The following is a 27485-nucleotide window of genomic DNA, read 5'->3' on the forward strand; positions in this document are numbered from 1 at the left end:
AAAATTTAATGTGCCCACAAACAGTGGCTTCACATGCAAATGTGTGCACCCATCATGTCCGTGTGTGCGTGGGTGGGTCGTCTTGTCTCTCCTGTCATGTGTCTAAAAAAGCTGTATGAGCACGGAACCCTCCGACTACACTGTTGCGCACCACTTCCCCCTGACACTCTATAAATAGATCAATTTATTTTGCATTTCACGGCTGAGCTCCCTCCTGATATATTCAGTAAATTGACCATTAATCATTTACCACTTAAGTGTTCACTTTATTGTCCCGCGTGTGTCCATCTGCCACAAACACAAGGAACAGTGTTTATGATGATGTCAACTTTGACCTTTCTGTGTCAGACAACAGTCTGAGGAAGTCTGTATTGAACCAGTCTTGTTTTTAGTATGAGAACAGGTTCCTGCTCCGCCCTCTACACGTCCACCAAACTGGATGGTGTTAATGATGATGTTCAGCACTAAGAGTGAAGGTGGTGTTCAGTTCTGTTCAGCACTAAGAGTGAAGGTGGTGTGAAGATAAAAGTGACAGCCTGCCGTTAGGTGTCAAATCTGAAATGTGAATTTAAATGCACTGCAGTATGAAGTACAGGGCTTCCTGTATGTCATACTACATAGGACTCACATACTGTACATTAGTACCTGTCACTCACTTACACTAACACAGTGGTGACATCTTAACCTAGGATAAAAACCATCAACAGAGTCACACCTACGCCTGGGAGCCAGAATGAAGGGCAAAAAAGTTCCCAATAACACAAACGAAAGAAAGCCAATACATCCGATGTACAGCGCCACTTGATGACGTATTCGTCCGCTCTCCACGGCAATACAATAGTTTCCGTACAAATTATTTGGTTGTACATCGGAATTTTCACCAATTCCTAAATCTGAACAAACAACAAAGTTAGTCTCTCCCTCCCGCCACGCCTTACTTGTTGTCCAGCAGATTCCAATCACCGGACGCCTTTCGTTATTTAACCTGGTTTCACCTGCGTCTCTTTACGTTTTCACCACAGCCTTCAGCAGTGAAACATGTATCAAAACGTCTTCTCTTTCATTCCTCACCACAGCCTTCAGCAGTGAATGTATCAAAACGTCTTCTCTTTCATTCACGTAATTCAAATTTACCAAGTTCGACATTTTAAGGTAAGAAGACTTTTCTTCCCCTTTTAACATTGTGAATAAAAGACTGTGTCCACAGCTTGGACTCCACAGACACTTTTTCAGCAACACTTCACGTTTTCTGCTTAAATATTAAATGTATTATTAGCTGTGGTTAGTTCCCTTAGTAGCTCCTTTAAATCACAACTATCACGACCACCCGGGCATTATGATATATATTTATATTATGCTTTATCACGCCTACCCTGAACCCTAATTACGAAGACATTAAGGCAGTGACATCCTCTCCAAACTAAAACTTCTCATTACTAGCTCCCTTTTGCCCAATTATGTTTCGTGTGATCCATCATTTTAAATTACAATGTAGTTATTTGACAAAGATATATAATAACGAACAGCAAAAATAATGAGTTTCTTTGGTGTTTTTGCCTAATTTATGAGGCAGGCGACTGTTGTTTATTTAAACAGTTCCCCATTCAGCAGCATTAGCAGCTGTAGCCGTTTATGACAGTTAACGAACACGTGATCAAACAGCGACGACTTAGACACGAACTCTGAATCACTGAATGATGTGATGTCAGTCTCTGCAAACGTACAGGTAAGAAAATACATTCTGTTGTTGTATGCTGTCAGAGACGTGTGGGAGTGCACTGCCATCTATAGGACATTTTTACGAATTGCAATAGATGGTATTGAGCCAAAAATAAAAGCGTCAAAATCTAATATATGGTAAATAATAAAAAAAAAAGCGTCAAAATCTAATATATGGTAAATATGACAATTATCACCGGCGATTATCTTGATTATGTTGCTGATCTTTATTGACATTTACATTTCAGGATATTTTGTGTCACTGTTTAAATGTTTGTCAAAATTAATTTATAAGGAAAATATGATCATCTACCATGAATTAATTTATATAGTCACTTAATCTGAAGCTCATTAGAGTCACTTCTCAGATTAAGCAGAGATTTACTCAAAACTACATCCTCACAAAAAAGCAACAATAAAATACAGAAGGTTAACGTGATCTTGGATTCGATTTTACAATATTGTCTTTCTATGTAATACTGTATATTGTGTACTTAGATTAGATTGAGTTAGTGTCACATAAAAAAGATTGAGATTTAACTTAGATTGAGTTAGTGTCACATAAAAAATTATCTGTACTTGGGTGCACAGTTAAAGTTTGTTTTTTAATGCTATTAATATTTAGGTATTTTTTTCTACTGATCCTGAAATGTTAAGTTGTAGAATACACTTTACTACTATCACTATGTCTGAAGTGAACATATTTTTACTTAACTTGTTTGACATATTTGACATACATATTGTCATTGTTTTGAATCACAATATGTCCAGGATTTTACTGCCAACCAACGGGTGAGTTTTCTTCTGGATACAAATTTCCAGGACCATGGTGAGTGCCAGGAAAGTGCTTCTAAATAATATTTATTATTATTTACAAAAGAATGAGGAGAAGAAAAATTAGTTTTGGGGAACAACTTCCCTGCAGCTAAATACACAAAAACTCACCTCAGGTGACCTGTAGTAAACGACCAATAAAAGATTATTTTTGTGCAAATTTATTGTTTATTTTTCTGTGTAATCCTGTTTGTACAGCCCATTTATCTGCTCGGGCTGTTAAGCTCTTCATTTCCTCTGATAAACTGAGGATGATTGAAAAGTATCATGACTGGACAAAAATGTATTTGACGGATGTTTTTAGGGTTTAAAGTCTTACATTGTAAAGCTGAGTCACGGCATGTGAACACAAACAACACTTCCTCCTGTTTCCTGTGAGAATTGCCCTCTGACCTGTACATCTTGCTCCCAGCATCGTGTCAGACACATGATGTCCCCTGGGATTATGTGCTCTACGGGGTCCGTGCTTCCCTTTTGCCCGATACTCTGTGTATTTTTCAACTCTTAAAAGCTAAAAATACACTGGAGTGCGGATGTTGCTGCCACGTTACATAAGACTGAAGTGTCAGGAATGAGAGGTTGTACAGAAACTTTCTGGATCTTAGCTCTCACAAAGTAAACAATTTAAGAAGTAAGGGCAGTTTCCTGGAACGACTTCACAAAAGAGAATTACCCAGAATTTAACTTTAAACTTGTTTTTATTAGGCTTGAAGGAAAACTGCACAGGTTCCATTTTAAAAGCTAGTACGTGGAGTAATGGTGGCAATTACTCGAGTTTCGAAATCACGGAAAATACAAAAGTAAATTATGAATTCTGCCTGTCTTATAAATGAAAATACCTGGGTGAAAGTTTTCCATGTGTTTAATTTTTTAGTACGTAACAAGTTGCCACTGGAGGGCAGATGACATGAATATATACAGTACATTATGATGTTGAAACTCATTAAAAGATTGAAGACTGTACTTTAATCATTAAAATAATATTTTATTCAACTAGTAAAACCTACAAATTGAATTACCAAGTTTTTTACCCACAAACCACTGTTTGATGCTGGTTAAGCCGATTGTTACTGGGAATAGATTAAAAGAATAAGAAGGGCCATTAAGAGATGGATATCATCAGCATAAAAATAAATATTAAATCATCATTCGGGTGACATCATAAATAATAATAAACTTGATAATGACCAGTCCTAGAACAACAGTAAAAATAGCAACAGAACAGATCCTAACATTGAACCCTGAGGTATGCCACATGGCATATCAGGGGTTTTTCACGCATTGAACCCTGGGGTATGCCACATGGCATGTCAGGGGTTTTTCACCAAACACTTTCAAATGTAGTGATGCTCTGCCTACATTGATTTGATTTTCTTCATAGCAAATACTACAATTTAATTTAAAATGTGGAAGAGACAACAAGGTATCCTGACAGTCCAAAAACATGCTTAATCAATCATTCTAATTTGAAAATTTGAATGTGATTGTAAATACATCCATTGTAAATATATATAGTAAATTGTTTATATATATATATGAAATTATATAAACAAATGGGTGAGAATTTACAAAGCAGAAAAGGCAGCTGCACTACAGCAGTTAATGTGCAAACGCGGTAATGATGTACTGAATGTGTGTTGCTACATTATGTCCAGGTTGGCATCATCATTATTACCATCTCCTTGAAGGTCTTTGAGGGGTCCTCGGAGTCGGGTGGCTGAGTCTGCATCTTTATCTCATGTCAGACTCATAAAACAGTCTTCTGTTTACCCACCCCTGTCGTTGGGGCATGTGTGCCTTGTAGTGCAGCAGTGATTAGTGGCTGCAGTGGTAAAGAGCGAGGTGGGCTTTAGGGTGGTCGATCTTACGCTGATTTCAGCTGAGCAGAGACAGAGAGTGAGGGAGGTTCATCAGAGTTTTATCGTCGCCTAAGTTTAGATCTTGGCTCGCCGACGGCTTCTCGAGTAACAAGGGCTGCAGGCTGGCTTCAGCCACTCCACACTGAGACAGTAACACAGCTCCTCACACAGCTTTAAAGGCAGGAGAGTGGAGTCACAGAAGAGTGGCAAGTTAGAAGAAAATAAGTCCAGAGGCAGAGGAGGGGCCTCTCCGCATCAAACACTGTCATATAATAAGACATTTCACGCAGAGGACACAGACCAAGACACAGGAAGACCACAAAGTGGACTAAACGGCTGGTAACCCATCCTTCAGCACATCCGTTCATCTCTAAATCTCAAAGTGCAGAGATTTAGACCATGACAGAGGACGCAGAGGTGGAGAGTGAACTGCCTCCAAAACCCGAGAGTGAGAAACCAGCTCCACATTTTCTACGAGATGTTATCTTCCACGGCAAGTTCGGGGTGAGTTCCTCAACACGGCATGTTTGAAAAGTGTTTGAAAAAAAAAAAAAGAAAACCTTTGAATCAGCTGACTCTGGTCCCTGTGACAGGTGTTTGTATAAAGTACTCTGTTACTGGGGATTGACTGTTACTGTAGCACATTATGGATAAGGATTCAAGTAGATTTCTATATAAACTGATTTAATGATACTGTTACTGTAGCACTGTAGATTTCTATATAAACTGATTTAATGCTGCTTTAACCCAGAAACACTGAAAAATTCAAAATTTTACAAACAACATTGTAAAAGACAGACTTATATTTATATATAAGTATATCAAATAAAATGACCAGGACAATGAGTCAATGCATGTAAACAAGTTTTTTTTTTTTTAAATCTGTCTATATTCAGGGCCATTAGAAAGTCCCAGCAGAAACAAATATTTTTAACAAGAAATAAAAATAACCATGCATTTCTTAGTGTGTTCTCTTCATTCTGCTTGTTAACTGCCCTTTGCTGACCGGACCTCCAGGGAAGAGCACGTCCTTTCACTGGTGGTCTGGGCAGGAAATGAGTCCTCAAAAAAAAAAAAATTGGGACAAGGCTAGAAGTCATCCATGAAACATCTGCACCGAAAGGAGACTTCAGAGATTTGTGACTTCACACCAAGACTCGATGTGTACTGTTGAAAATTTGAGTTTTTATATTATGCATCGGATCATTTAGTTCTGTTGGAGTTTGTCCATGTTGATTCTTATTTTAAAGCTTTTTTTCTACTGTACTTTCATCTGGTCTCTGACACAAACATCGCCTGTTGACTGACTGGACATCAGACGATGTCTCCTGGCATAAAATAAGTCACTATTTTTGGTTACACTTAGATACACAGATGTCATTTGAGTTGCTGAATCTCAGTGGCGGTCATTTGCAGAGGAATGTTGTCCAGTGCTTCAGGTGTGTGTTCACTCGTGTCTCGTGACCTTACCACTGTGTCTGACAGCAGCAGATGTTTCAAACCGCCTAACGTGATACACGTGGGGTGTGTTCAGCAGCAACACCTACCTAGAATATTTCTACAGAGCCATGTTTCTCTGCGTCAGCGAAAAAAGTCTGAAAATTAGGAATTCAGTTGTGATTTAATGCAGTCAGATCTATCAGCAGATGTCAATAATTAGGGGGTAAAAAACCCAGAGTTGTTCCTTTGTTTCCCATGCACCTTGGGGAACCACAACGCTCCTGCACAGCTCATCCTACTATTCCCCATTCCATCATTTCCTCCCCCTCATTTGTTGGTTTTTGCTTGAGTTTTGTGTGGGCTGAAGGCTTTTCTCTTGTGTGCAGAGTTAGTTTCTGAGGCCAAACCCCTAATGTACATCATGTTACGACGGCCTCCGTGAAACAAGCTGTTTTTATTAATTTAAAGTCTGTCAAAAATGCAGTTTTATCATTCACACTGTTTTCATTACTAAAAGTCTTGACTGGTACACTATCCTTTCAGTAATTAACTCCTCTGACATGCAATAAATTGCAGTGATTCTGGTGACCTGCCAGAAAACTGCTTTGACACTGTACTATTCAAAATGGTGTTGGCAAAACATTAGTATTTTTAACTACTTTATTACCATAAATTCATCTTAATAATTGCCAAATGCAGCACAGAAATATATCTTGAAATGTATTACATATTATGCTGTGTTACTGCACAGTTGCAGTCGCTAATATAACATTAAACAGATAAGATGCCTTAAAGATGTTTTTTGACATGTGACTGAAAAACGAGTGACTACAGCTGCAGAGAACACCGTGCTGAAGAGCTTGATCGGTTGAATTTCTGCTCCTTTGACTTTTTAACTTCCCAGCGTTGATGTGTTTCACTCAAAACCAGATGAAGCATTTACATCAACAAAGAAATCCTGGGGCTTTTCAAGCTGATCTCTCACCTTAGGTGACTTGTGATCTCGCTCAAAAGCAGTTGAACCATTTGCATCAACAAAGAAATCCTGGGCTGATCTCTCACCTTAGGTGACATGTGCAAAAAAAAAAAAACTAGAGAAAGCAACAGAGAGGAAGTTAGCAAGTCATTAGTTAGCAAAATAGCAGCTTCAAATCACATCCTCATGGACACACTTGATAATGTTACTGTGATTCTTTCCACATGCAGTGGTGTAGAAGAACGTTTCCAACTTTCCTGACCTGACTGGTGACTTGTAAACGGATCCTCCGGAGCTGAACGGGTCAGGGTTTCCTATACGTATCAATGTAGTTGGATCTGTGGTCACCTTCCCTTAGATCTTCAGCCAGGTGTTATAAGTAGACGATACAGGAAATACAGGAAAGAGCTGAGGTCACGACACCTGTGACAGATCATAAGTCATACACTATTTATGTCCCATAAATTTTAGTCAAGAGTGTCATAGTGGATGTGACAGCTGCCACCCATGCTTGTCACACCCGAGGGTCCTTCTTCTCCACGTACTCTTTATTCACTTCATACAGCTGAGGGACTAGAATATGCTCACAGTTCAAAGGTCAAAGTTCCTCTTGGCCAAAGACCTCAGAAACAGGAAAACCAGGGACATTAGGTCCAAACATCGGCTACACAGCTGTTTTCACACGCAGTGAGCCAGCCGAGGCTGCATCTGGAGGTTAGCCTGGACATCAGAGCCCTTTCTGTGTACACAACAAGTCAAACATGTCACCGATGAGTGTAATTTACTGTACGCTCAACTTAATCCCCAGGAATACCTCTCTCACTAAAGTCGCTCCATGATCTAATGTTAGTTCTCAACATTAACAGAAGTATATTTTGTTATTCTGTCGTTTTTAGGGGAAGCTTTTATTTCTATAATTTATGGCTCTCAACTCACCATTCCACCGTGGTCTATACTCAATATAATACTATACCAAATATATTTATACTATATTTATATATTAGAGTAGGTTAGATTATACAGAACACAATGAGAGTTACTTTCAAAACTTCAGTAAAAGTCGTTTTCCTCAACAATATTAATGAGTCTACTCTGTAGACACGGGGGGTGAATTCAAAATGCCGTCCAAGATGTGCGACAAACAGGGTTGACAATTGAATTGCTTCACTGTGATGTGGGTCACAACATTAATATACACTAAAGACGATTTGTGGTTTTTAAAGTTTAAATTCTAAAAAGAAGAATTGGAAACGACTCACTGCACAGAAGTACACCTCTGGATTTTACCCGTTTAGAAACTATAAGAAAGACTGTTTAAAAAATATTTTAGGACAACAATTTGCATGTTCAGCTCTGCTGGGCCACATAAATTAATGTGGTGGCCCCCATTTGGCCCCTGGGCCTTACGTTTGGCATATGTACTTGATAGTCCCTCAAAAGATATTTGACAAGAGTGTCATCTTGTCAGCCTTAGACTTAGACTTACTGCTGTGCTGACCTGACATTAAGACTCTACTAGGTGTTGAGTATTGTGTTAGCATTTTCAGCTGTTGGTGCTTCTGTGAAATTTTTCTCATTCTCACACAGTGTCTAAATGACTACATGCGTATCGACTTTGTAGTCATAGCAACCATGACTGGAGGGATGGTGGAATTGTCAGATATAAAGTTAATATAATTTTGTTGAAATTTATTAAAACTGCAGTCTGATTGATTTTAATAATTAATGTATTGAAATTATTTTCCTTCCTTGTTTTTCTGGCAGCTGCTAAAAGCCCTGACTCCAGAGGAGAACAGCCAGAGCCAACAAGGCCTTTACTTCCAGGACGGTCAGCGGCGTGTGGACTATGTCCTCACCTACCACATCAAGAAGCCGGGTACAGGTCGCTCCTATCGACACTCAACATACTTGCTGACGGAAAACGCTGTGGCTCGCAGCCTCCGACGCAGCACCCACCGGCGTGACAGACGGGCCAGACATCACCAAGCACAGACCGCGAAAGCTCAGCCCTCATCGGCAGTGACTGATGTGGAGCTGGGCAACGCCGGAGAGAATCTTAACGGTCACGATGACAACAAGGCCTTCAGGAGGGAGGAGTTTGAAGGGAAACTCAGAGATATGGGGCTGGAGCTGGAGAAGGACGAAGAGGTGAGTTCACATCTGTTCAACTAGTCGGTGAAATGAGTTAACAAACTTTAGTCAAAAAGTTCTAAGACAGATGACAGCACTATTCATTGTTTATAGTTTTCCAGCCTTATGCTTTTTTTATGTCTTTTCATTCAACCTGCATACGTATATGCTTATATATAAATATATATGTGCATATGTTTATATGCAAATATATGTATGTATATTTAACTAATATGTATGTAAATATATTTATATGGTATATTTATGTGATTTTATAAAAATGGACATTACAGCAGCAGAGAAAGTTGAGGTTGAGAGTGGTTGGATGTCACAGGTCACAGTACTTGCTGTCCTGCATATACCACATGGACAGATCACAGCTGAACACTGCAGCAGGTTTCATGTTACATGACTCACAGACTGACTCTGAACACCAAAGGGCCGGAGACTACTCTTTAGGCCAAATCTGAATTCTAAAAAAAAAAAAAAAACCTTTTAAAAACTCCTTTAAACCTTTTTAAAATGTGTTTTTGAAAAGGAAATCTAATTGTTAATCTGTGAAGCATGTTATTTTTCTCTACATTTTGGCTTTGGCTAAGTACGGAGCAGCTTTGGCTCTGGCCCTCTCTGTTGATAGAGCAGGTCATTGTCTAAATAGAAGGTCATCGGTTCAATCCCCCACTCTTTCAGGTCCCTCTGGCCAGCTGTCTCTGGGCAGGACACGTAAAGGTTCAGCATAACTGAATGCCAGCAGGTCAGAGAAAAACAAACGTGATCAGGGCTGCTCACAGCTTCAGTAACAATACAAACACAGCACATCAATGACTTTGCAGTCGAGTAGGAAAATTCCTCTTTATGGATGTAAATTGAGGGTCACCCTCACCCTGGATGCTTAATTTAGAACTGCTTTCTGCTCAGAACCGTGGAGCGTTGAATGCTGCATTTAAAAGGCACTCGTGAAGTCCAAATTGATGTGGGATAAAACGATAAAACACAATCATTTTGACAAAGTCACATTTTCTTTGCTGTTAAATAAAAGAGTTAAAGTAGATAATAAGACGAAGGTGTGTGACATCTCTGTGTACTTACACACATACACACCATACTGTCAACTTCAGGTAGTGACGTAATGATGCATTCTGGAATGTGTACTCTAAATTACTGCAAGTGGCTCTGTTGCATACGGACTGAAAAGTACTGCGTGTACTGTGTATGAGCTGAAAGACAGGGAAGGTTTATGGGTTTGGATTAGGGTCCCAAGAAACGCCTAGTGTTTTGGACAATTTCTGTTGAAATTTAAAGAATTTCCAAATAGATTATTTGATGTGAGCTGTGACTCAACGTCACCATAAAAATGTTACGCACACAGTTTCATGTCTTTGCCAAGTTTGTGACGTTATTTGCAACATGTTTGCCTGTAACATTAGACAACCTGATGTTTTGGAGTTACAGTTTGAGGCTTAGCTAAAAGCTAGCTAACAGTAAAAAGTAGCTCCAACAAAACAAACATCATTATTGTCATTATTGTTAACCTCAAGTCGTCAGAAAGTAAAATATTTGTTTAAATATCTGCTGGGGCAGACACACGTGTGAGATCTCCACGTTATCCTGACCTGAGCACAAACACTTAACACTGAAGTCTGGCAGGAACAGCAGGTAGCGGTGTGAAAAGAGCCAAACTCACCAAAGCCAGATAATCTGACCTGGGATTAGAGCCAGAGGACTTGTGTTAACACCTGCATGGAGGACTGAGGACTAATTTGTTAAGCTATGGTCAGGATCAGTGTCATTAATGCACCAGCCCAACCTGCGTTAAGGTCACGTCACATACGTACACACATATACAGAGATGAAAATAGGAGCTGCTCCAGGGCGCCTCCTGCTGACATCTGTACACTTCCATCCACATGCCACGGATGTTTGACATGTTCAACATGAAAAGTGAAACATAAGCATATAAAGGACACACGTGGTGCCGACAATGTGTCCGTATGAGAAGACTGAAAAGATGAAGAAACTCTGATTGTTGATTGCTGTGAATGTACAAGTGAAAAAAGGGGGAAAACAAACTCTTTATTACTGGTTGTGCACTATCTAAAAATGCATTGTTACAAATAGATTAGAAAGTAATTAATCACAATTTATTGCCAGCACAAGTTCAGTCAAATGTTAACTTCCACATTAGCATATTTTTTTATCACTTTAATACATTTAAAGCTATTATGCAGTATTTGGTGGGGAATGAGCTGAAATTGATAAAAACATAAAAACATAAAGCAAAAAAAAAACATTTCTGAATAAAGGTGCTTGTGCTTTAAGTGCTTCATTAAACTGAACATTTTAGATTCAAACATTACAAAAGAAAAGATGAGATTTAAATGAAATCTTTAGTTTAAATCTCACCCCTTTCAGTTTACAATCGAGCTGTTGTATTCTGTAACTGTCCAACTCGTTTCATCATTGATTATAAACCTAATTCACAAGTACGGTACAAACAGTACCAGGTGACCTCTAAGGCTGTTCTAGAAGTCACACAGTTCCGGTGGACAGAGTGCTGTAACAGCTCGGGTTTCCTCAGATACTGTTGCTTCACTAACACTTCTCCATGAGTTCCCACACTCACGGAAATAAAAACAGAAGCGCTCTCAGATTTCTGACTTCTTAGAATTTCGTGAACGGATCTTGTCAAACAGCCTGACCAATAGAATGCCAGCAATGATGTTGACCAATTAAAACCGCCTTGACCTCCTCCATGGCTGATGCTTTTGGTGTACTTCTTACAGCATTCCTCCAGACGGTCACTTTTATCTGGGTTCAGTTGATCACTGCCAGTCTGGATCTCATTTCACTTGAAGACTTTCTGTGATATAATTGAAGTCATATGCAGCACTGGAGTTCACATCCATCTTCATACTGTAGGCTACATTTGGCTCCAGGTGTTTTTCACTACTCATATGATCACATGATGACACGACCTCATGGAGAAGGTGTTTTCTTAATTTCTGCTTGTTTTTTACAGGCTGTAGCTGCAGTGTGAAAGAGCCATATATACAGTACAAGTCAATACAAAATGCCAAATTATGAAGGGACAAGGATTCAATGAAGCTCTGAGGTTACATTAAGTGGAGATTCTGACTCATTGTCTGTGGAAGTCTAAGAAACAAGACTGGGAAAAGTTAGCGAGTGTTTCATCTCTTCAGAGAGAAAGCAGCACTCTCTGAGGTGAGCCGCCCTGACCCAGTTTATACTGTAACCCCGTCTCTGATCCTAGGCCTCAACCAACTGGGTAAACAGTAGGGTACAATAAAAACAGACAGTCAGTGTCACATGGTCAAGCAAGGGTTAATAAACTGTTCAGCTGGGAACATTTTACGGCGTCCTCTAACTCTAACTCTAAAGAGGGTCATAAATGTTCACACTGCTGGTGAAGGGGTCAGGATCAGGACATCTTGATCACCTCAGCAGATACACACCACAGATATTCCACCACACCATATATGTTTTGGCTAACTCTAACCTCTTGTAAGCTAACATTTACATTAACATTTTTTTGTAGCGTTTTCTTTTCACTTCCTCTCCTCTCTAAACTGTGTGCAAATGTTGGGTCAAAGTAACAACAGGAAGTGGGTGTGTAAACTGTGAGGGATCCAACAGTACTCATCTTTCATGTGCTCGTCCAAGTATGATGAACTAATCAGGAATTCTGTCTGACCGCTCATGTTCCTTCATTTTCGTTTCATTTGATGTGAATGAAAGTTCAACCACACACACACTCAGTACTCCACACAGTACTCCACACAGTACTCCATACAGTACTCCACTGAGTACTTCACACAGTACTCCACTGAGTACTCCATACAGTACTCCACTGAGTACTCCATACAGTACTCCAACGTACAGTCAGTTGGACTGAATGCTGCAGCTCTATGCAATACTATATGTTTTCAGTTATTGATCAGCCTTCAGGGTGTATTCACATATATGTATATTTTATTTTGGTTGGTTAATTAAAAAAAAAATCCTGATAAGTGTCTGACTAGTGTTATATTTCATACATTTTTGGCAGAAAACTATGAATCTAGAATCTCTGAGGCTACAATTTGAAGCCATTCAAGTTGACTACATGGCCTTGAAAAGTATGGTTTTTATTTGTGACCATAAGAGAAGACTTTAATTAATCTCCAGTCTTTTGTAAACACAAAATTTGTTTTAAAAGTTGTTATCCCATATTATTTAATTCAGTGAAGGGCCTGGCCAGTTGTTTTTTTCCCTGTGTTTTTTTTAATTACAAATAAATAAGTGTTAATTACTGATATAGTTATTGTCCAAATGTGACTTTAATGTTATATATATTTACATGTAGGGATTTCTGGTGGTGTTTTCTTCTCAATGACTCCAACAATTTTGGGAAGATGCCAGATGGTGTGAAGCTATTTGCTGTGTTGCAGGTTAGATATCATCCACGTGAAAGTGTTAGTTGATATTTTGATATCCAGCCCATGTATATGGTGCCAGAATATAAATAGAAAACAAGACTGTCTGCAGCAGCCACTGCTGTCGACAGCAGCACCAGCATTAACACAAAGGTGTTGAGTTCTGTTTTCCTAAAGCTGTCACAGGGGGGACAAACACAAATTACACTGCACATACAAGAGAGGCTTAAAGGAAATAAGAAAAAAAAAGTCTCTCCCATTTTGTCCAGATTTTCTCAAAATAAATCAGTATATTTGTAATACACTTGTTCCACTGTGATCAAACATACTTCCCCCGCTGTGTTTATTCCTCGTATTTCTAATGACACTGAAGTTTACGTTATTCTATAAACACATGAATTGTGCTGCTCTATTCATTATATACTGTGTGTCTCCCAGGGCAGAATCCCAGGGCTGGGCTTCGTGAAGATTCATGCTCCCTGGAATGTTCTCTGTCGAGAGGCTGAATTCATGAAGCTGAAGATGCCGACCAAGAAGGTAAAAGACCTCCGTGTGATAAACTGACGGTCACCAACTCCACTGTGTTTGAACATCGTCTCATTGGCTGGATTATTTTCCTTCAGTGGTGGAGAAAAAGTCATAAAACATAGAGTATCCAGAGAGGTTTAACACTAGTGATGTTTTAGGGATATCAGGAGTTTGATGAAAAACATGTTTGTCTGAACAGATGGAAAAAACTTAAAACAAAAAACAAAATTGCATTCTTGGAAAACATGGTACCAAGGTTAAAAAACAAGAAATAAACGTTTTAAAGGATTAAAATAAAGACAAATGATTGAAATCGCATGGCCCGTGGGCCAAATGCAGACCACCAAGTTTTAATTTTTCATTACGCAATGTACAATTTCTGTTACTTAGATAAATAATAATTAATTGCAGAAACATGTATTAATACATTAAATGGAGTATCAACATGTGTACAGTCTTCCACTTACATCCAGCCCTTCAAGAGGAAGTGCTGATGTGGCCCAGTGGTGAGTGTGACTCCCCTGGTTTAAATATTCAGTAATATACAGTAGTTGGACCAGTTGGACTCCAGGCACTGTCATGATTTAGGGCTGCATTCCAGCTAATCATTTGGAACTTTGACTAAAGTGTAGAGAATTAATGTCAGATCAAAGGGCAGAAAAACACAACCTGCTGTTTTTGATGATGACCAACCGTTTAAACCTGATTACAGCTTTTATTGGATTTTCTTTTTTTTAAGGTGTACGAAGTCAAAGACTGCAGCGGTGTCATGGAGAAGATCAACTCTTTGGTCAGTAAAGCTCTGGAGCCCCTGCATCCTCATGTTGAGGAGAGTCGACCCAAGAACATCAAACACCTGTCACACACTTTCTCCAGGGACAAACAGCACTTGTGAGTTTATGGAAATGGTCATTCTTGTAATTCTCTATTGTTTTTTTCTACTGACTCTTCCAGTATGTGACAAAACTGAAATCAAAAATAAAAACTCTTCATTAAATTGTTAATTAATTAGTTCAATTATCATCTACTCTTCATGACAATGAACGTTCTTTCACATGTTCTCCTAAACAAATATTATTCTAGGTTAGCATTGACTTAGCATTCCCTTCTTATTCCAACCAACACAAAGGTGTGTTTTGATTTTCTAGGTTTGACCTCTCTGACAAAGACAGCTTCTTCGACAGCAAAACTCGGAGCTCGATAGTGAGTGTCTGTGTGGCTCATTTTCAGCAGTTTACACCAGTGTCTGCTATTCAAACTGTGTCTGATTTTTTTTAGGTGTTTGAAATATTGAAAAGAACAAAATGTAAGGCCAAGTACAGCATGGGTGAGTGTGAAGATTTACTTTTTACATTTTACATCAAAAGCCTTTTTAACAACAACACAATTAACATCTTTGCCATGAGGTCAAGTCATAAAACTGATTAGGAAGCATTACATTTTCAGTCAAACTTGAATGGAAAGTTGATAAATTATTGAAGCAAAAGGTTTTGATCGCAATCTATCTTTCTTCTCCCAAAACGGAAAGAACATTTGAAAGGATTTCAGTCCTTAGATGTGGGGAAGCAGCAGGTTGTGACTTGGTGCCAAAGACATCCCTTCAAAGAAGGATTACTCCAATGGAAACACTGCTTGCAAAAATGGAGGATATGTAAATAAAGCGTTTTGTTATTTCATAAATCAAGTTATTTCAGTTTGTCTCACAGATACAGGTGTTAAATATATTAATCACACAGTGGAGTTAATATAAAGTCAGGAATTCAAGGGTACAATTATCTTCTGAGAGCTTTCTGACAACAGAAGTGAAACTCAACTTCCTGATTCCTTCCTCCTAATGGCATCCAAACTGATAGGGAGCAGGTGTAGATTAGGAGCAGGTGTAGATTAGGAGCAGGAGCAGGAGTCAGGAGGAGTCACAGCAGAGCAGTGATGTTGTAATGTGTTAATCTGGGAGCAGATGTGTTAATCTGGGAGCGGGTGTGTTAATCTGGGAGCAGGTGTAGATTAGGAGCAGGAGTCACAGCAGAGCAGTGATGTTGTTTGTTCTTTCCAAACTCTGATCCTGTTTTTCCCCCTTGAATCTTGACAGGACTGTTGAGTTAGGATCTTAAACACATGGTGATAATAAGTCATAGTAAACAACCTCACGTTAAGTAAAGTCGACAAGTCCTGGTCTCAGAACATGAAGGAACAGTAGGAAACTGACTTGAACAGCCTGCCTCGTATATTTCTCAGCAGGTATCAGCAGTCTGCTGGGCAGTGGTGTCTACACCGCTGCGTATCCTCTTCATGATGTGAGTTTGGACTTGGTTTTTGTTGATCATGTACATAATTCTCTGTCACATAGTTGTTCCTAAAAGATGTTGTATATTTCTAGGACTCTAAAATGATGTCATCTTTTTGTTTCAGGGGAGAATTAATGAAGAGAGTGCAGACCTCGGTGACAGAAAGGTAGTACAGTATTATAATTATTGATTTTTTTATTTCTACAATTTATCAAATCATTTTATTTCTACAATTTATCAAATATGATTTGATTTGATTTTACCTCTCTTTTTAAACTTGCAAAAATCCAAGTAATTCCAGGTGAAATGCATTAATGTTGTTCTGTTTACCACAGTTTGGTGACAACAGGAAATAGTTAGGTTGGTAAAAAGGTAAATGAATGATCAATAGTGTGCATTGAACTTCTTTATTTAACCAATAAAACAGTGGAAATCAAATTTGAAAATAAGACTGCCTGGAAAATGTAAATTAATGATGTCTCATTGTCAGGATTTTCACACTTAAATTAACAAAGATTCTGATAACATGAACCTAACGTCACAGATTTATTATTACATTTTTTAAAAAAAAATTTTGACTCCATACAATGTCACACAATTTTTTTGTATATTTTAAATAAAAAAAGTGCTTTAATATCTGCACCTTTATCATCTAGAAAGAACATTGTATTTGACTGTTGTGTTTATAAACTGACCAACTCTGTGTATCATCGGTAAATAAAGATGGAATAATAATGTAACATTGTGTGAATGTTTCCCTCAGCTTTTATATGAAGAGTGGGCCAATTATGGTGTCTTCTACAAATACCAGCCTATTGGACTGGTGAGGTAAGAACACTCACAGGGCCGTGATTTATTACCAGCAGTGGAAACAGGAGTCCTTTAAAACAGCCCTTTATTTTAGACTTTTTAATACAATTTGTCATCAACAGCAAATAACTTTTTTTTTTTAATATTACTGTGATCACTGTGTACTATACAATAAAGACCTGCAGAAAGGACGAAGCTCAGAGAGACAGAAACTGAAAAAGTGAATCTGAGTTGACCTTTGATGTGTTTGTGTGTAGGAAGTACTTTGGTGAGAAGATTGGTCTGTACTTTGCCTGGCTTGGTCTCTACACCCAGATGCTGATTCCTGCTTCTTTAGTCGGAGTCATCGTCTTCCTCTATGGCTGTGCGACAGTGGACGACAACATACCAAGGTGAGAAATGTACGGGTTAAAGAGAAATTTGAAAAAACAATCATAGATTATAGATAATAAATGAATAAAAAGCTTTTCCAGTCCGACTCTAAATACTGGACTGGTTTGTTACTTGAGCTGCTTGATAACAGACACAAACCAGAACCGATTATGAGTTCAGGCCAAAGTTGCAGCTGTCACATGAGGTCAATCAGGTACCAATGAAAACTTGAGAATTCGATGAATATAAAAGATAAGTTTATACTTTTTTTTTTTTCTTTTTGCATTTTTGTTAAATCGTTCCTCCCCTAGCGCCCCCTGGTGACCCAAACTTTGAAAACCACTGGCTTATAGCACACTCTACCTAAGCATGTTTGAGGGAAAAACCTGGGAGGAATACTCATTAATGTAAAGTGAGAGGAAGAAAAAAAAAAGGTTTGAGATGACTGATGAATTACAGGACTTCTACTTCTTCCTCCACCTGCTTCTCATCATCCACAGGATATTATGACAAATGCTGCCGGCACATGTTTGCACTCAGGCTCAGCACCAGTGTTAACGTCAGCAAGTCAGCGAGGCACAAAACCTCAGTGCATACCCCGTAAAACAAAGCAGACACCTTCTCTGTCTGCATTACAACTCAGCGTAGTGACGGAGGGAGAGAGTGAACCAAGTGCAGTCATCACACACTAACAGATGCAGTAGCTCTTGTCTTTCTAACAAAGAAAAAAAAGAATCAGTTGAACCACCTTTTATCGTCATTGTTCATACACTGTACACACACACACACAGTCATTTCTCCACTATATATGGAATTCCTATGCCATGGTTTGGCCGTAAAGTGGTTGTATGGATATTTTTAGTTTCTGCTCAGTGTGTGTGTGTGTCTGTGTGTGTGTGTGTGTGTTGTTTTCCAGCATGGAGATCTGCCACCCCAAGAACAACATCACCATGTGCCCCCTGTGTGACAGAGTATGCAGCTACTGGAAACTCAGCACAGCCTGTGGAACGGCTCGAGCCAGCCACCTGTTCGATAACCCGGCCACTGTTTTCTTCTCTATATTCATGGCACTGTGGGGTAAGAGAGATAGACAAAAAGAGAGAGAGAGAGAGCACATACACTTTGACTAGTGACTCATTTGAAGCCTTAACTCGAGACAAACACAGAGAGAGAGCACATACTCTTTAACTAGTGACTCATTTGAAGCCTTAACTCAGGCTGAGGTCAAGAGTCAAACTGGTCACGACATACATAATGACAGCAGTCAAACTCGCGGCCCGCAGGCTGAATGTGGTCCACTACATCAATTTTATGTGGCCCGTCAGCTCTTATCATGCCAATGTGTATCTTCAAGAGTTTATTTCTGTACAGGTGAAAAGCAGCAGTCAAATTCAGTCACATGACTGAACCGTTTATCTGTTTTAACCTCTGTTTCATAAAAGCAGCACTCAAACGCATCACTGCAGTGTCCTCGTCAATCTTCCTTCACACGTTGTCTTTGCTCCACAGCTGCCATGTTCATGGAGCACTGGAAGAGGAGGCAGATGAGACTGAACTACGAGTGGGACCTGACGGGCTTTGAAGATGAGGAGGTGAGCATCGACGAAAAGGCTGGAAAAAAAAAGTTGAAAAGTTATTTCACAGCAGCTACAAGAAACGTCCTTAAAATACTGGACATTTTTTGTGTTAATATCTGTAATATTCCTGAAAAGCTGTTGATGTCATCTCAGTGTCTTAACCAAGTCTGCCCTGTTAATATAATGTGATTATTTGTCGTTGTTTTGACCATTAATGTCTGTCTTTACCTTCTAACATCTTGTTTTTGTCCTTGGTTTATTTTTCACAGGAAGCTCTGAAGGTTTGAAGACATTTGTTTCTACCTATAAACCTTTTCCTTTTTTCCTTTGGCAAACAGTAGAATGTGCAAGTATGAGTATCCGCATCACTCTAAAACCTTTTCTGTAGCACCACACCACAGCAAAGGTTTCCAGAACAGCAGGTTTTCCATGTTTCCTTCCCTCCAGATTCAAGATTCAACTCCCTTTATTTGGAATTAAGTAAAACACACGACGTTACAGAGTCTCAGCTTTGATGTGGGATGTTTTTACGTGACATTGTCCGAGACATTTCCTTTTCAACTTGAGCAAATCCTCTTGTTAGCTTTATTTCTGTCTCACTTTGCAAATGAAATCACTGCTGCTTTTCCTCTCCACTGCTGCTGTTATGCACAATAGCACAGGAATTGGGTTCAAACTTAATGAAAGTTCCATGAAAATGTCCAAGTGAACCAACGTGACAACACTGCAGGAATGAATGAGAAGTTATTCTCTGGTCAAACCTACAGAGGGAGTTGACAGCAGTTCAATTATATTGGCCATGTTACTGTACCTCCAGAGGGCTCCAAATTCTACATACAATTAATTTAGAAATTCAACTTCTGAATTCTCAAACAGCAGTGTCTCAAAATCCATTGGTTCATTTGGCTTCAAGTGACCTGTCATTGGACACTGTCCGCCGATGACACGTCCAAATATCTCAAGTGAAATGTTTTATAACCAACACAAGTGCACTTCAGGTTTCTCTTCACTCACTATTACTGTATTCACACGTGCCTTCACCCATTGCTGTCACTAACAGTTATGATGTCTATAATAGACTGGTAGTGGTTTGGATGGTAAGTATGAACAGGGGAAGGTACTGTATATTAACATATCTAGTAGATTGGACACAGCTCCACTCTGTCACAGTCATACAGTATGTTGACTGTTAACAACAATCTAAATGACTGTCCATTGTATTTCTGTGTCACCACAGGATCATCCCAGGGCTGAGTATGAATTCAAGGTGATGAAAAAATCAATGAGCAAGGATCAAAAATCACAACAAAAGGTAGGCTGTTGAGGCGGGCACTGTGTGGCCTCCACTGCACCACTGTTATGTTACAGATTTGTCAATGTTGTACAATTATAATAATGGTTTGCCATAACAGTTGTACCGCATTTATATATACAACAGGTGGAAAAACTCACCCTTCAAGACCGCCTTCCCGCCTACATGACGACCCTTGTCATGATGCTGTTAATGGTAAAACCAAAAAGAAAGTTTCTCCTGGTGTGACACCTTGCTACTGAAGGGTTATGTTGCCTCTGAGTTCCACTCACAGTTCATTTATTTTTCAGATTGGCGTCACATTTGCCATCGTGTTCGGCGTGATCCTCTACAGGATCTCCACCAAGGCAGCTCTCTACATGAGCTCCAATCCAGTTACAAGGAGCAACGCCCAGCTGACCGTTAAAACCACAGCAGCCATCATCAACCTGGTGGTCATCCTCATCCTGGACGAAGTGTACGGTGCTGTTGCCCGGTGGCTCACTGTCTTAGGTAAATGGAAACTCTGTCTCTGTCCTTTATCACCCTAACCTGCTGTATGTTAGTGAGAAAGTTCATACTATAATGATATATTTTCCTTACAGAGAGTTAAAGTTCATACTATAATGATATATTTTCTGGCTTCATTTACCAGGTTTGTATTTGGTACATGGGATTCTAGAGGATTTTAACAAGCATATGTGAGAAGTGAGAAGTAAAAATATTAAAAATCTTTTTAATTCCAGAGGTTCCTAAAACTGATAAGAGTTTTGAAGAACGACTCATCTTCAAGACCTTTATTCTCAAGTTTTTTAATGCTTTTACCCCAATCATCTACATCGCTTTCTTCAGAGGAAGGTCCGTTACATTTTCATCTTTTGGATTGATTTCTGCCATTACACTAGCTTTTAATTTAATTAATTATTCTGTTATATTCAGTTTAATTCAAGTTTTTTTTTTCTTCTTTAAAGACTGGTGGGCAGACCAGGAAACTACCTGTATGTGTTTGAGTCCTACAGAATGGAAGAGGTATGTATGTGTACATTCTGGTAATAATTTCTGTATATTCATATTACTGAGTCAATATTAATAATGAAGTAAAGAAGTTCCAGAGAAAGTTTTTGTTGTTGTTATTGGGATTGACTTTAAAATGGTTGTTTCTTGACTTTCACTTCACCTTCTTTGTTTTTAAGAGCTTGTCTCTAAAATTTCAAACACCATCTATGTTGATGAAGCTGTGAGAAGGTTCTAACATGAGACGTGCGCTGTGTTCCAGTGCGCTCACGGAGGCTGTTTGATGGAGCTGTGTATACAGCTGAGTATCACCATGTTGGGGAAGCAGCTCATCCAGAACAACCTGTTTGAAATCGGAGTTCCGTAAGTCTTTATTACTCACACATCGAGTCGTCCAGGAACTGCACAGTTGGCTGCAAACCTGTGGACGAGTGTAGAACACGTCAACAAAACAAAAAAAACAAACATCTACACACGTCTGTGCTGTGCGTGTGTGTTCCGTCAGAAAGCTGAAGAAGTTAATTCGCTACATTCGGTCAAAGCAAGGTGGATACCAAGAAGAAGAAAGAAAGAAGAAACTGCTGAGATACGAAACCGACCACTTCCTGGAGCCGTTTGCCGGGTTAACGCCAGAGTACATGGAGATGAGTGAGTACTGTCTCTGTCAAATAACGGGATTTATTCTAGTGTTTTTAAATTTTTAAATTCGGCTTCCCTTCTACCCCGTTGAGGAGTCGCCACATTTAGTCCATATTTAAATAATTAATATAGCATATTTCAAATGTTTATTTTCTATAAAGTATTAACTTTCTAAATAAATAACTTTCTATTTCTATGTAAAGTTAAAAAAGCTAAAAAAAATAAAGGTTATACCTTGAGATAAAAATACCTGTTGTTGTTCCTGCCATAATGCTCATTGTTTATAAAGTGTTCGTGTTTTACGCTGGTTCACGTCACGTATAACTGTTTATTTAACACGTCGACCAGTCAAGACTGAGACTTAAATCTGGACATTTGTGTCCCTCTGTGCGTCCAGTCATCCAGTTTGGTTTCGTTACTCTGTTTGTGGCCTCCTTCCCTCTGGCTCCGCTCTTTGCTCTGCTCAACAACATCATTGAAATACGACTGGATGCCAAGAAGTTTGTGACTGAGTTGCGAAGGCCAGTGGCAGCTAGAGCCAAAGATATTGGTGAATATATTGCACATACATTTATAATGAAGAACCTAAAATCTAAAATATCTATTTTATTTATTACAGCTTATTGAGTCTGAGAAAACATAATACGTCACAATAATTATGCATTTGTTAAATCTGCAGGTATTTGGTACGACATATTAAGAGCCGTGGCAAAGGTGGCTGTCATCATAAATGTAAGTGATGAATCAAAGTTTTAATCTGTCGAAAATATGATAGTCATCGACAGCGGGTTTAATTGGAAAACATTATAGTGTGTAATAAAAACAAATCCTGCAGTAAAGACTATGAAGTTAATAATGGTTTGTTTTAATAGTGTTTTCCTCCTCTGATGTAACACTATAATTAAAATCCTGCTGCTGTTGGTGTTCATTTCTCATTGATGTCCCCGAAGAACCTGAACCTCTGTCTTTGTCCCACTTTGTCCCACAAATGTATCCCCAGGCCTTTGTCATTTCCTTCACCTCAGACTTCATTCCCCGGATGGTCTACCAGTACATGTACAGCCCCGACGGTTCCATGCACGGGTTTGTGAATCACACACTCTCCTACTTTAACGTCACCCACTTCCAGGATGGAAAAGAACCCATGGATCCTGTTCATTTGGGTTACCCTGTTGAGATTTGCAGGTGACAAGACAGTTGTCATTTATTATTATCTCTTCTTTAAAATCCATTTATTGTTGTTTCTATGTAATAGTGACTGGTGTCTAAATATATATATAAAAATGCCTTTACTGAAAATGATTGTAAAACATGATTTTGTCTGTAAAGGTATAAGGACTACAGAGACCCTCCCTGGTCTCCAACTCCATATGAAATCTCCAAGGAGTTCTGGACGGTGTTGGCTGTGCGACTGGCTTTTGTTATTGTTTTCCAGGTGAAGTACAACGTCATACAGTATACGATTTATTTATCCTTATTATAGACTTTGTGTCTGTCATGGGTGGTTGATGTGGTCTTATAGAGATTAAGTATCACTGTTGATCAGGTATATTGATTAGGTAAATGTGACCTGGACCGAGATAACTAATGCTACAGGTACAGCTTAGATTCAGTGAAGCGGGTGCTAGGATTCTGGCCTGTCATGCAAAGGATTCTTGGTCCAGGAGAGTGTGCCAAATGACTGAGCAGACTACGGTGACCTCTGGTGAAGGGGTCAATTAATTAAAGAAACATACAAACAAACAAAATAATACAAATCAAAATAATTAGTTTTGTTTTTAATCACTACTAGAATGTAGTGCTGCTGATGAACGATGTGGTTGACTGGCTAATACCGGACATCCCCAAGGACATCAGCCTCCAGATCCACAAGGAGAAGATCCTGCTGGTGGACCTCTTCATGAAAGAGGAGCAAGGCAAGATCCGTTTTCTGGAGAGAAGAGTCTCGGCTGGAGCCAAGGAGAACTGCAGCAGGAGCAACAACAATAACTGCACTAAGGCTCACCCGCGCTCCGGACACACCAACAGCACCAAGAGCGTCTGATGCTCTTCACGGCCGTCCGGCTCAGTCTGAGTTTGCAGGTTCAAAACTTGCAGTGGCCTCGCTCTCTCAGGCCAAAGTGAACTCTGTGATTTAGTTCTTGTTCTAAACATTCCAGCACCTTTGGAGGACGGTGGATCGACAGCGTGTAAGGGAAGTAAACGTTGGGCCAAATGCGGTGCAGCGTGAGTGGACAGCTGCCAAATGTACACGTGCTTAAAACGGTCAAAAATGACAGCGGTCTCTCCAGGTGTAGTCAGATTTGTAAAGGCTTAGAGGAGGTTTTACCTTCAACTGATATGAATTAAAATGTTTTTATTATATCTTACTGTAGCACGACTGACATTACAAGGAGTCAGATTTATATAAAAACACAAAAGAAAAGCAGAAGTAAAAATGCTTGGACCTTTATTTACTCTCAGTAGCTTCTATTAGCTGCATGTCTACAATTAGTCTATAATGATGTTGAGTGTCATCATCTGACCACTCTAACTGGGATTCTAACCCTAACTCTAAAAAAAGGTGGACCTGGAAAAAGTCCCCGTAAAGACAGTGTCCCAACAACGATGGTATCTTCCTAAAACGTGTCCCCATAAGTATAGCTATACCAACATCCAGTACACACATACACAGGGAGACGTTAACAGATGGTATATTTTTGTCTTCCTCGTGTACTTACTGAATACTGACTACCTGTGGTGCAGTACTGTCTGTGCTACGAGTCAACCTGGTCTTTTCATATTCACTGTTGTTGGACTTTAATCCACAGCTTCGTATTCTTTGTATTTCATGTTTGTTTTTTTCGGCCACTGTAATCAAAACTTTTTATTACCAAAGAAGAAAACATTTTCTCTGTTGTACATAAGTGTTATTTTTGAAATATTTTTTTTGGTCTTGTTGCGTGTGACACATTAAATGTCATCGTCTCAATAAAAATGGAAAGTACTGATTGTGTGTGTGTGTTTGTGTGTGTGTGTGTTTGTGTGTGTGTGTGTGTGTGTGTGTGCTGCTTTGACTTTGCAAGTTCCTGAAATCGAAAAAAGAAACTTCTCAATTCTGCAGAAGTTTATTCAGAAGAAAATGCAAGTACAGCAAGTATGAGAGTATTTTCATTCCTTTGACCTGATGTTTGTAATTAAAAATCAGTTCAGTCATATAAAAACAAATGTTTTACAGTGTAATCTGTAAGACTTTTGTCTGAACAGTTTAATCCGGATTACAGAAAAGCCTGGACTGTAAAAGAAAAATAAATGTTCCTTAAGTTGCAAATGTTAACTTTAGTAGGTTGAAGTACTGGTTGCAAAAAAAACTTTGTAGTTGTAGTACCTAGTACATGAATGAGGTCTTCAAATTCTAGTGAAAATTTTACATGGACATCTGTTCCATCAGTTTAAAATGTCTGCTGTTTTAAAAAGGAAAATTAAAAAAAAGAAAATCTCTTTAATTAGGACGAATTTGTTTGTCTCTTTCTACCCTGGTGGACACTTTGTGTAACTGAGGATTCTGGAGATCAGAAAGAAAACTTTTTTTTTCTTTTACAACCTAAAGGCCAGAAGTCTTCTGTTCGTTTACTCAAACAACACCTTGTAGGAGACCATTTGGGAGTTGCAGTAGGCGTGCAACATCTGGTCCACTGGGCTGTAATTGAGTGAATTCAAGTTGGGGGCCATCTTTTTGAGGAAGATCCCCAGGTTGAACTCCTCTATCCCCGTGGCTGTGTCGAAGGAATAGAAGATCTCTTCCCTGTCTTTATCAACGAACCGTGTGGCGTAGAGCACCCCGCAGGTCATGAAGGTGTTGGTCACCCCCAGCTTGTAGAGCGAAGTGTGCCACGTCTGTCTAATTGTCGGCTCTTCCCCCTCGTCCAGTTTTGCGAGCACCAGGTTGCCCAGGTCCTGTGTGGTGGTGTAGACGACCCAGACCCCAGACTCGTCGGTTGCCAGGTCCAAGTCAGTGTAAGGGTAACATTCATCAAGGTAGCAGAAGTTGGCCTTAGAGTTGAATCTGAAAGAGCAGGGGTCAAAGGTCATGTTGTTGTTCAGGTTCTGGCATCGTGTCTCATCAGGCGTGAACATTGATTGATTGATCAATTGGTGAAAATGAAATACATGGATCAGTCTACTCTACAAACACGACAGGGAAACTGTTTGTTATCGTGTTGTGATTACATTCGATTGTATTCATTTACATTAGAAATAAACAAAATAAAATGTAAAATAACAGGAAACTTTGGTTAAAGGTTAAAAACCTATCAATGAATGAACAAAGAACACATTTAAACATTTGTAAATATTGCCGTTAAAATGTTATTACCTGAGGGCCGTGAGTACATCATCTTTTCAATACTGCTAATTTACTGCAGTTATTTTTTATTCCAGTTTACTGGTTGTACATGTTCTCATTTCAAATGTTCTGTTATTAGGAAAAACAAATGAAATGAACTCCTGGTACCTGGTGCCCTGGGGCAGTTGAAGGATGCTGATAGTTTTACTGGTCATGTTGAATCGACAAACGGCTCCTTTGTTATAACAGTTGTAGTACAAGGCTCCGTTGTACAGAACAACATTTGGACCCTGGATGGTGTTGGTGGTTGGATTGGTGGTGTGAATCATTACGTTACCTTTAGAGAGAGGAAACGAGAAGCAGCGTTTGAGAGAAAATAAACAGTAATTTGAATCATTTATCTTTTCATTTTAACATTCTAGAAGATGTGGAGCTTTGGCCCAGAGGCAACGTCTCTGTCATTGGTTTGGAACCCCAGGGTTCACGTCCTGGGCAAGATCGAATCCCGGTAAGGGCGGTTGGTACCTTCCAGTGGACTCACCAACCACAGGAAGGTTCAGGGGGGGGGGTTGGTAGGCGGCGGTCGTGGAGACTGCTGCCCCCGCGACCTGATAACAGATAAGTGGATGAAGATGGATGGATAGCGTTCTAGAAGATCATTTACCTGGGGTACTGACTCCAACAATAAGCGAGCTCAGGCTGCTGTAGAGACGGACATAGTGACCAAACGCGTTGCTGGAGGTCAACATGACCAGCCAGTACCAGCTCTCCTTCCCCACTTCGGGTTTAGGATCCTGACCCCACGCTCCGTACTTGTAACTCCCAGGATACTCTCCTGCGGTGGTGACCCTGGGGCCAGAGATGTTCGTGAACACACCGTGTGGACAGTGACCTGGGAGAGAAAAAAAAAAAAATAAGACAATTTATAATACAGTGGACCGCCGAGACGCCAGTCTGAAACTACTGCAAGACTTTGCTCTTGATACAAAGAAACATGGAGTTACGAGTGTTCAACCCTGCTCCATTTTTCCACTGGACACCATGTCTCTCTTTGTCCCTCGCTGGATTGTTTTACCCATTTTTATAACAATAATATAAAATGTTTTCTTAAATAGTATTAAGGCAGAAAAGGCAGAAGTATAAAGATATACATATATTAAATAAATTATATTTGGAAAGGTTCGGCGGGCCGGATTAAAAAGCTGAACGGGCCGCATCCCGACCCCGGGCCCTAGTTTGCCCATTCCCGTCCCA

General features: G+C 39.4%; 2 protein-coding genes across 10 annotated transcripts in view; one reads left to right on the top strand and one right to left on the bottom strand.

The window, feature by feature from the left end:
- The first annotated feature begins 1060 nt into the window (after window positions 1–1060).
- On the top strand, window positions 1061–25174 carry LOC103379926 (anoctamin-1-like). 9 transcript variants are annotated; one of them, XM_025056184.1, is made up of 27 exons: window positions 1089–1152; window positions 4584–4916; window positions 8593–8976; window positions 13830–13928; window positions 14659–14810; window positions 15068–15122; window positions 15198–15246; window positions 15448–15570; window positions 16155–16213; window positions 16329–16370; window positions 16968–17032; window positions 17272–17406; window positions 18303–18463; window positions 18896–18978; window positions 19233–19244; window positions 20201–20275; window positions 20402–20470; window positions 20566–20767; window positions 21001–21112; window positions 21226–21283; window positions 21531–21631; window positions 21774–21916; window positions 22305–22457; window positions 22587–22639; window positions 22908–23092; window positions 23237–23342; window positions 23700–25174. In XM_025056184.1, exons 2-27 carry the CDS (start codon window positions 4812–4814, stop codon window positions 23949–23951), a joined length of 3033 nt encoding a protein of 1010 aa, XP_024911952.1. In that variant the 5' UTR covers window positions 1089–1152; window positions 4584–4811; the 3' UTR covers window positions 23952–25174. The 9 variants fall into 9 exon arrangements, with proteins under 9 accessions (XP_008309871.1, XP_024911952.1, XP_024911951.1 ...); XM_025056183.1 differs by having other exon boundaries at window positions 1093–1152; window positions 4209–4916; XM_008311649.3 differs by lacking the exon at window positions 4584–4916 and having other exon boundaries at window positions 1061–1152.
- LOC103379925 (olfactomedin-4-like) overlaps window positions 25001–27485 on the bottom strand; it is a 4469-nt gene continuing 1984 nt past the window's right edge. The window contains exons 5-7 of the mRNA XM_008311646.3: window positions 26896–27123; window positions 26400–26568; window positions 25001–25952 (exon numbers count right to left, since the gene is read on the bottom strand). Of these exons, the coding sequence (XP_008309868.1) occupies window positions 25517–25952; window positions 26400–26568; window positions 26896–27123 (833 nt within the window). The 3' untranslated portion in view covers window positions 25001–25516. The remainder of the gene's footprint in view (window positions 25953–26399; window positions 26569–26895; window positions 27124–27485) is intronic.

Source organism: Cynoglossus semilaevis, chromosome 6 (genome assembly GCF_000523025.1).
Source record: "Cynoglossus semilaevis isolate Cse_v1.0 chromosome 6, Cse_v1.0, whole genome shotgun sequence".
In the NCBI taxonomy this organism is placed as follows: Eukaryota; Metazoa; Chordata; class Actinopteri; order Pleuronectiformes; family Cynoglossidae; genus Cynoglossus; species Cynoglossus semilaevis.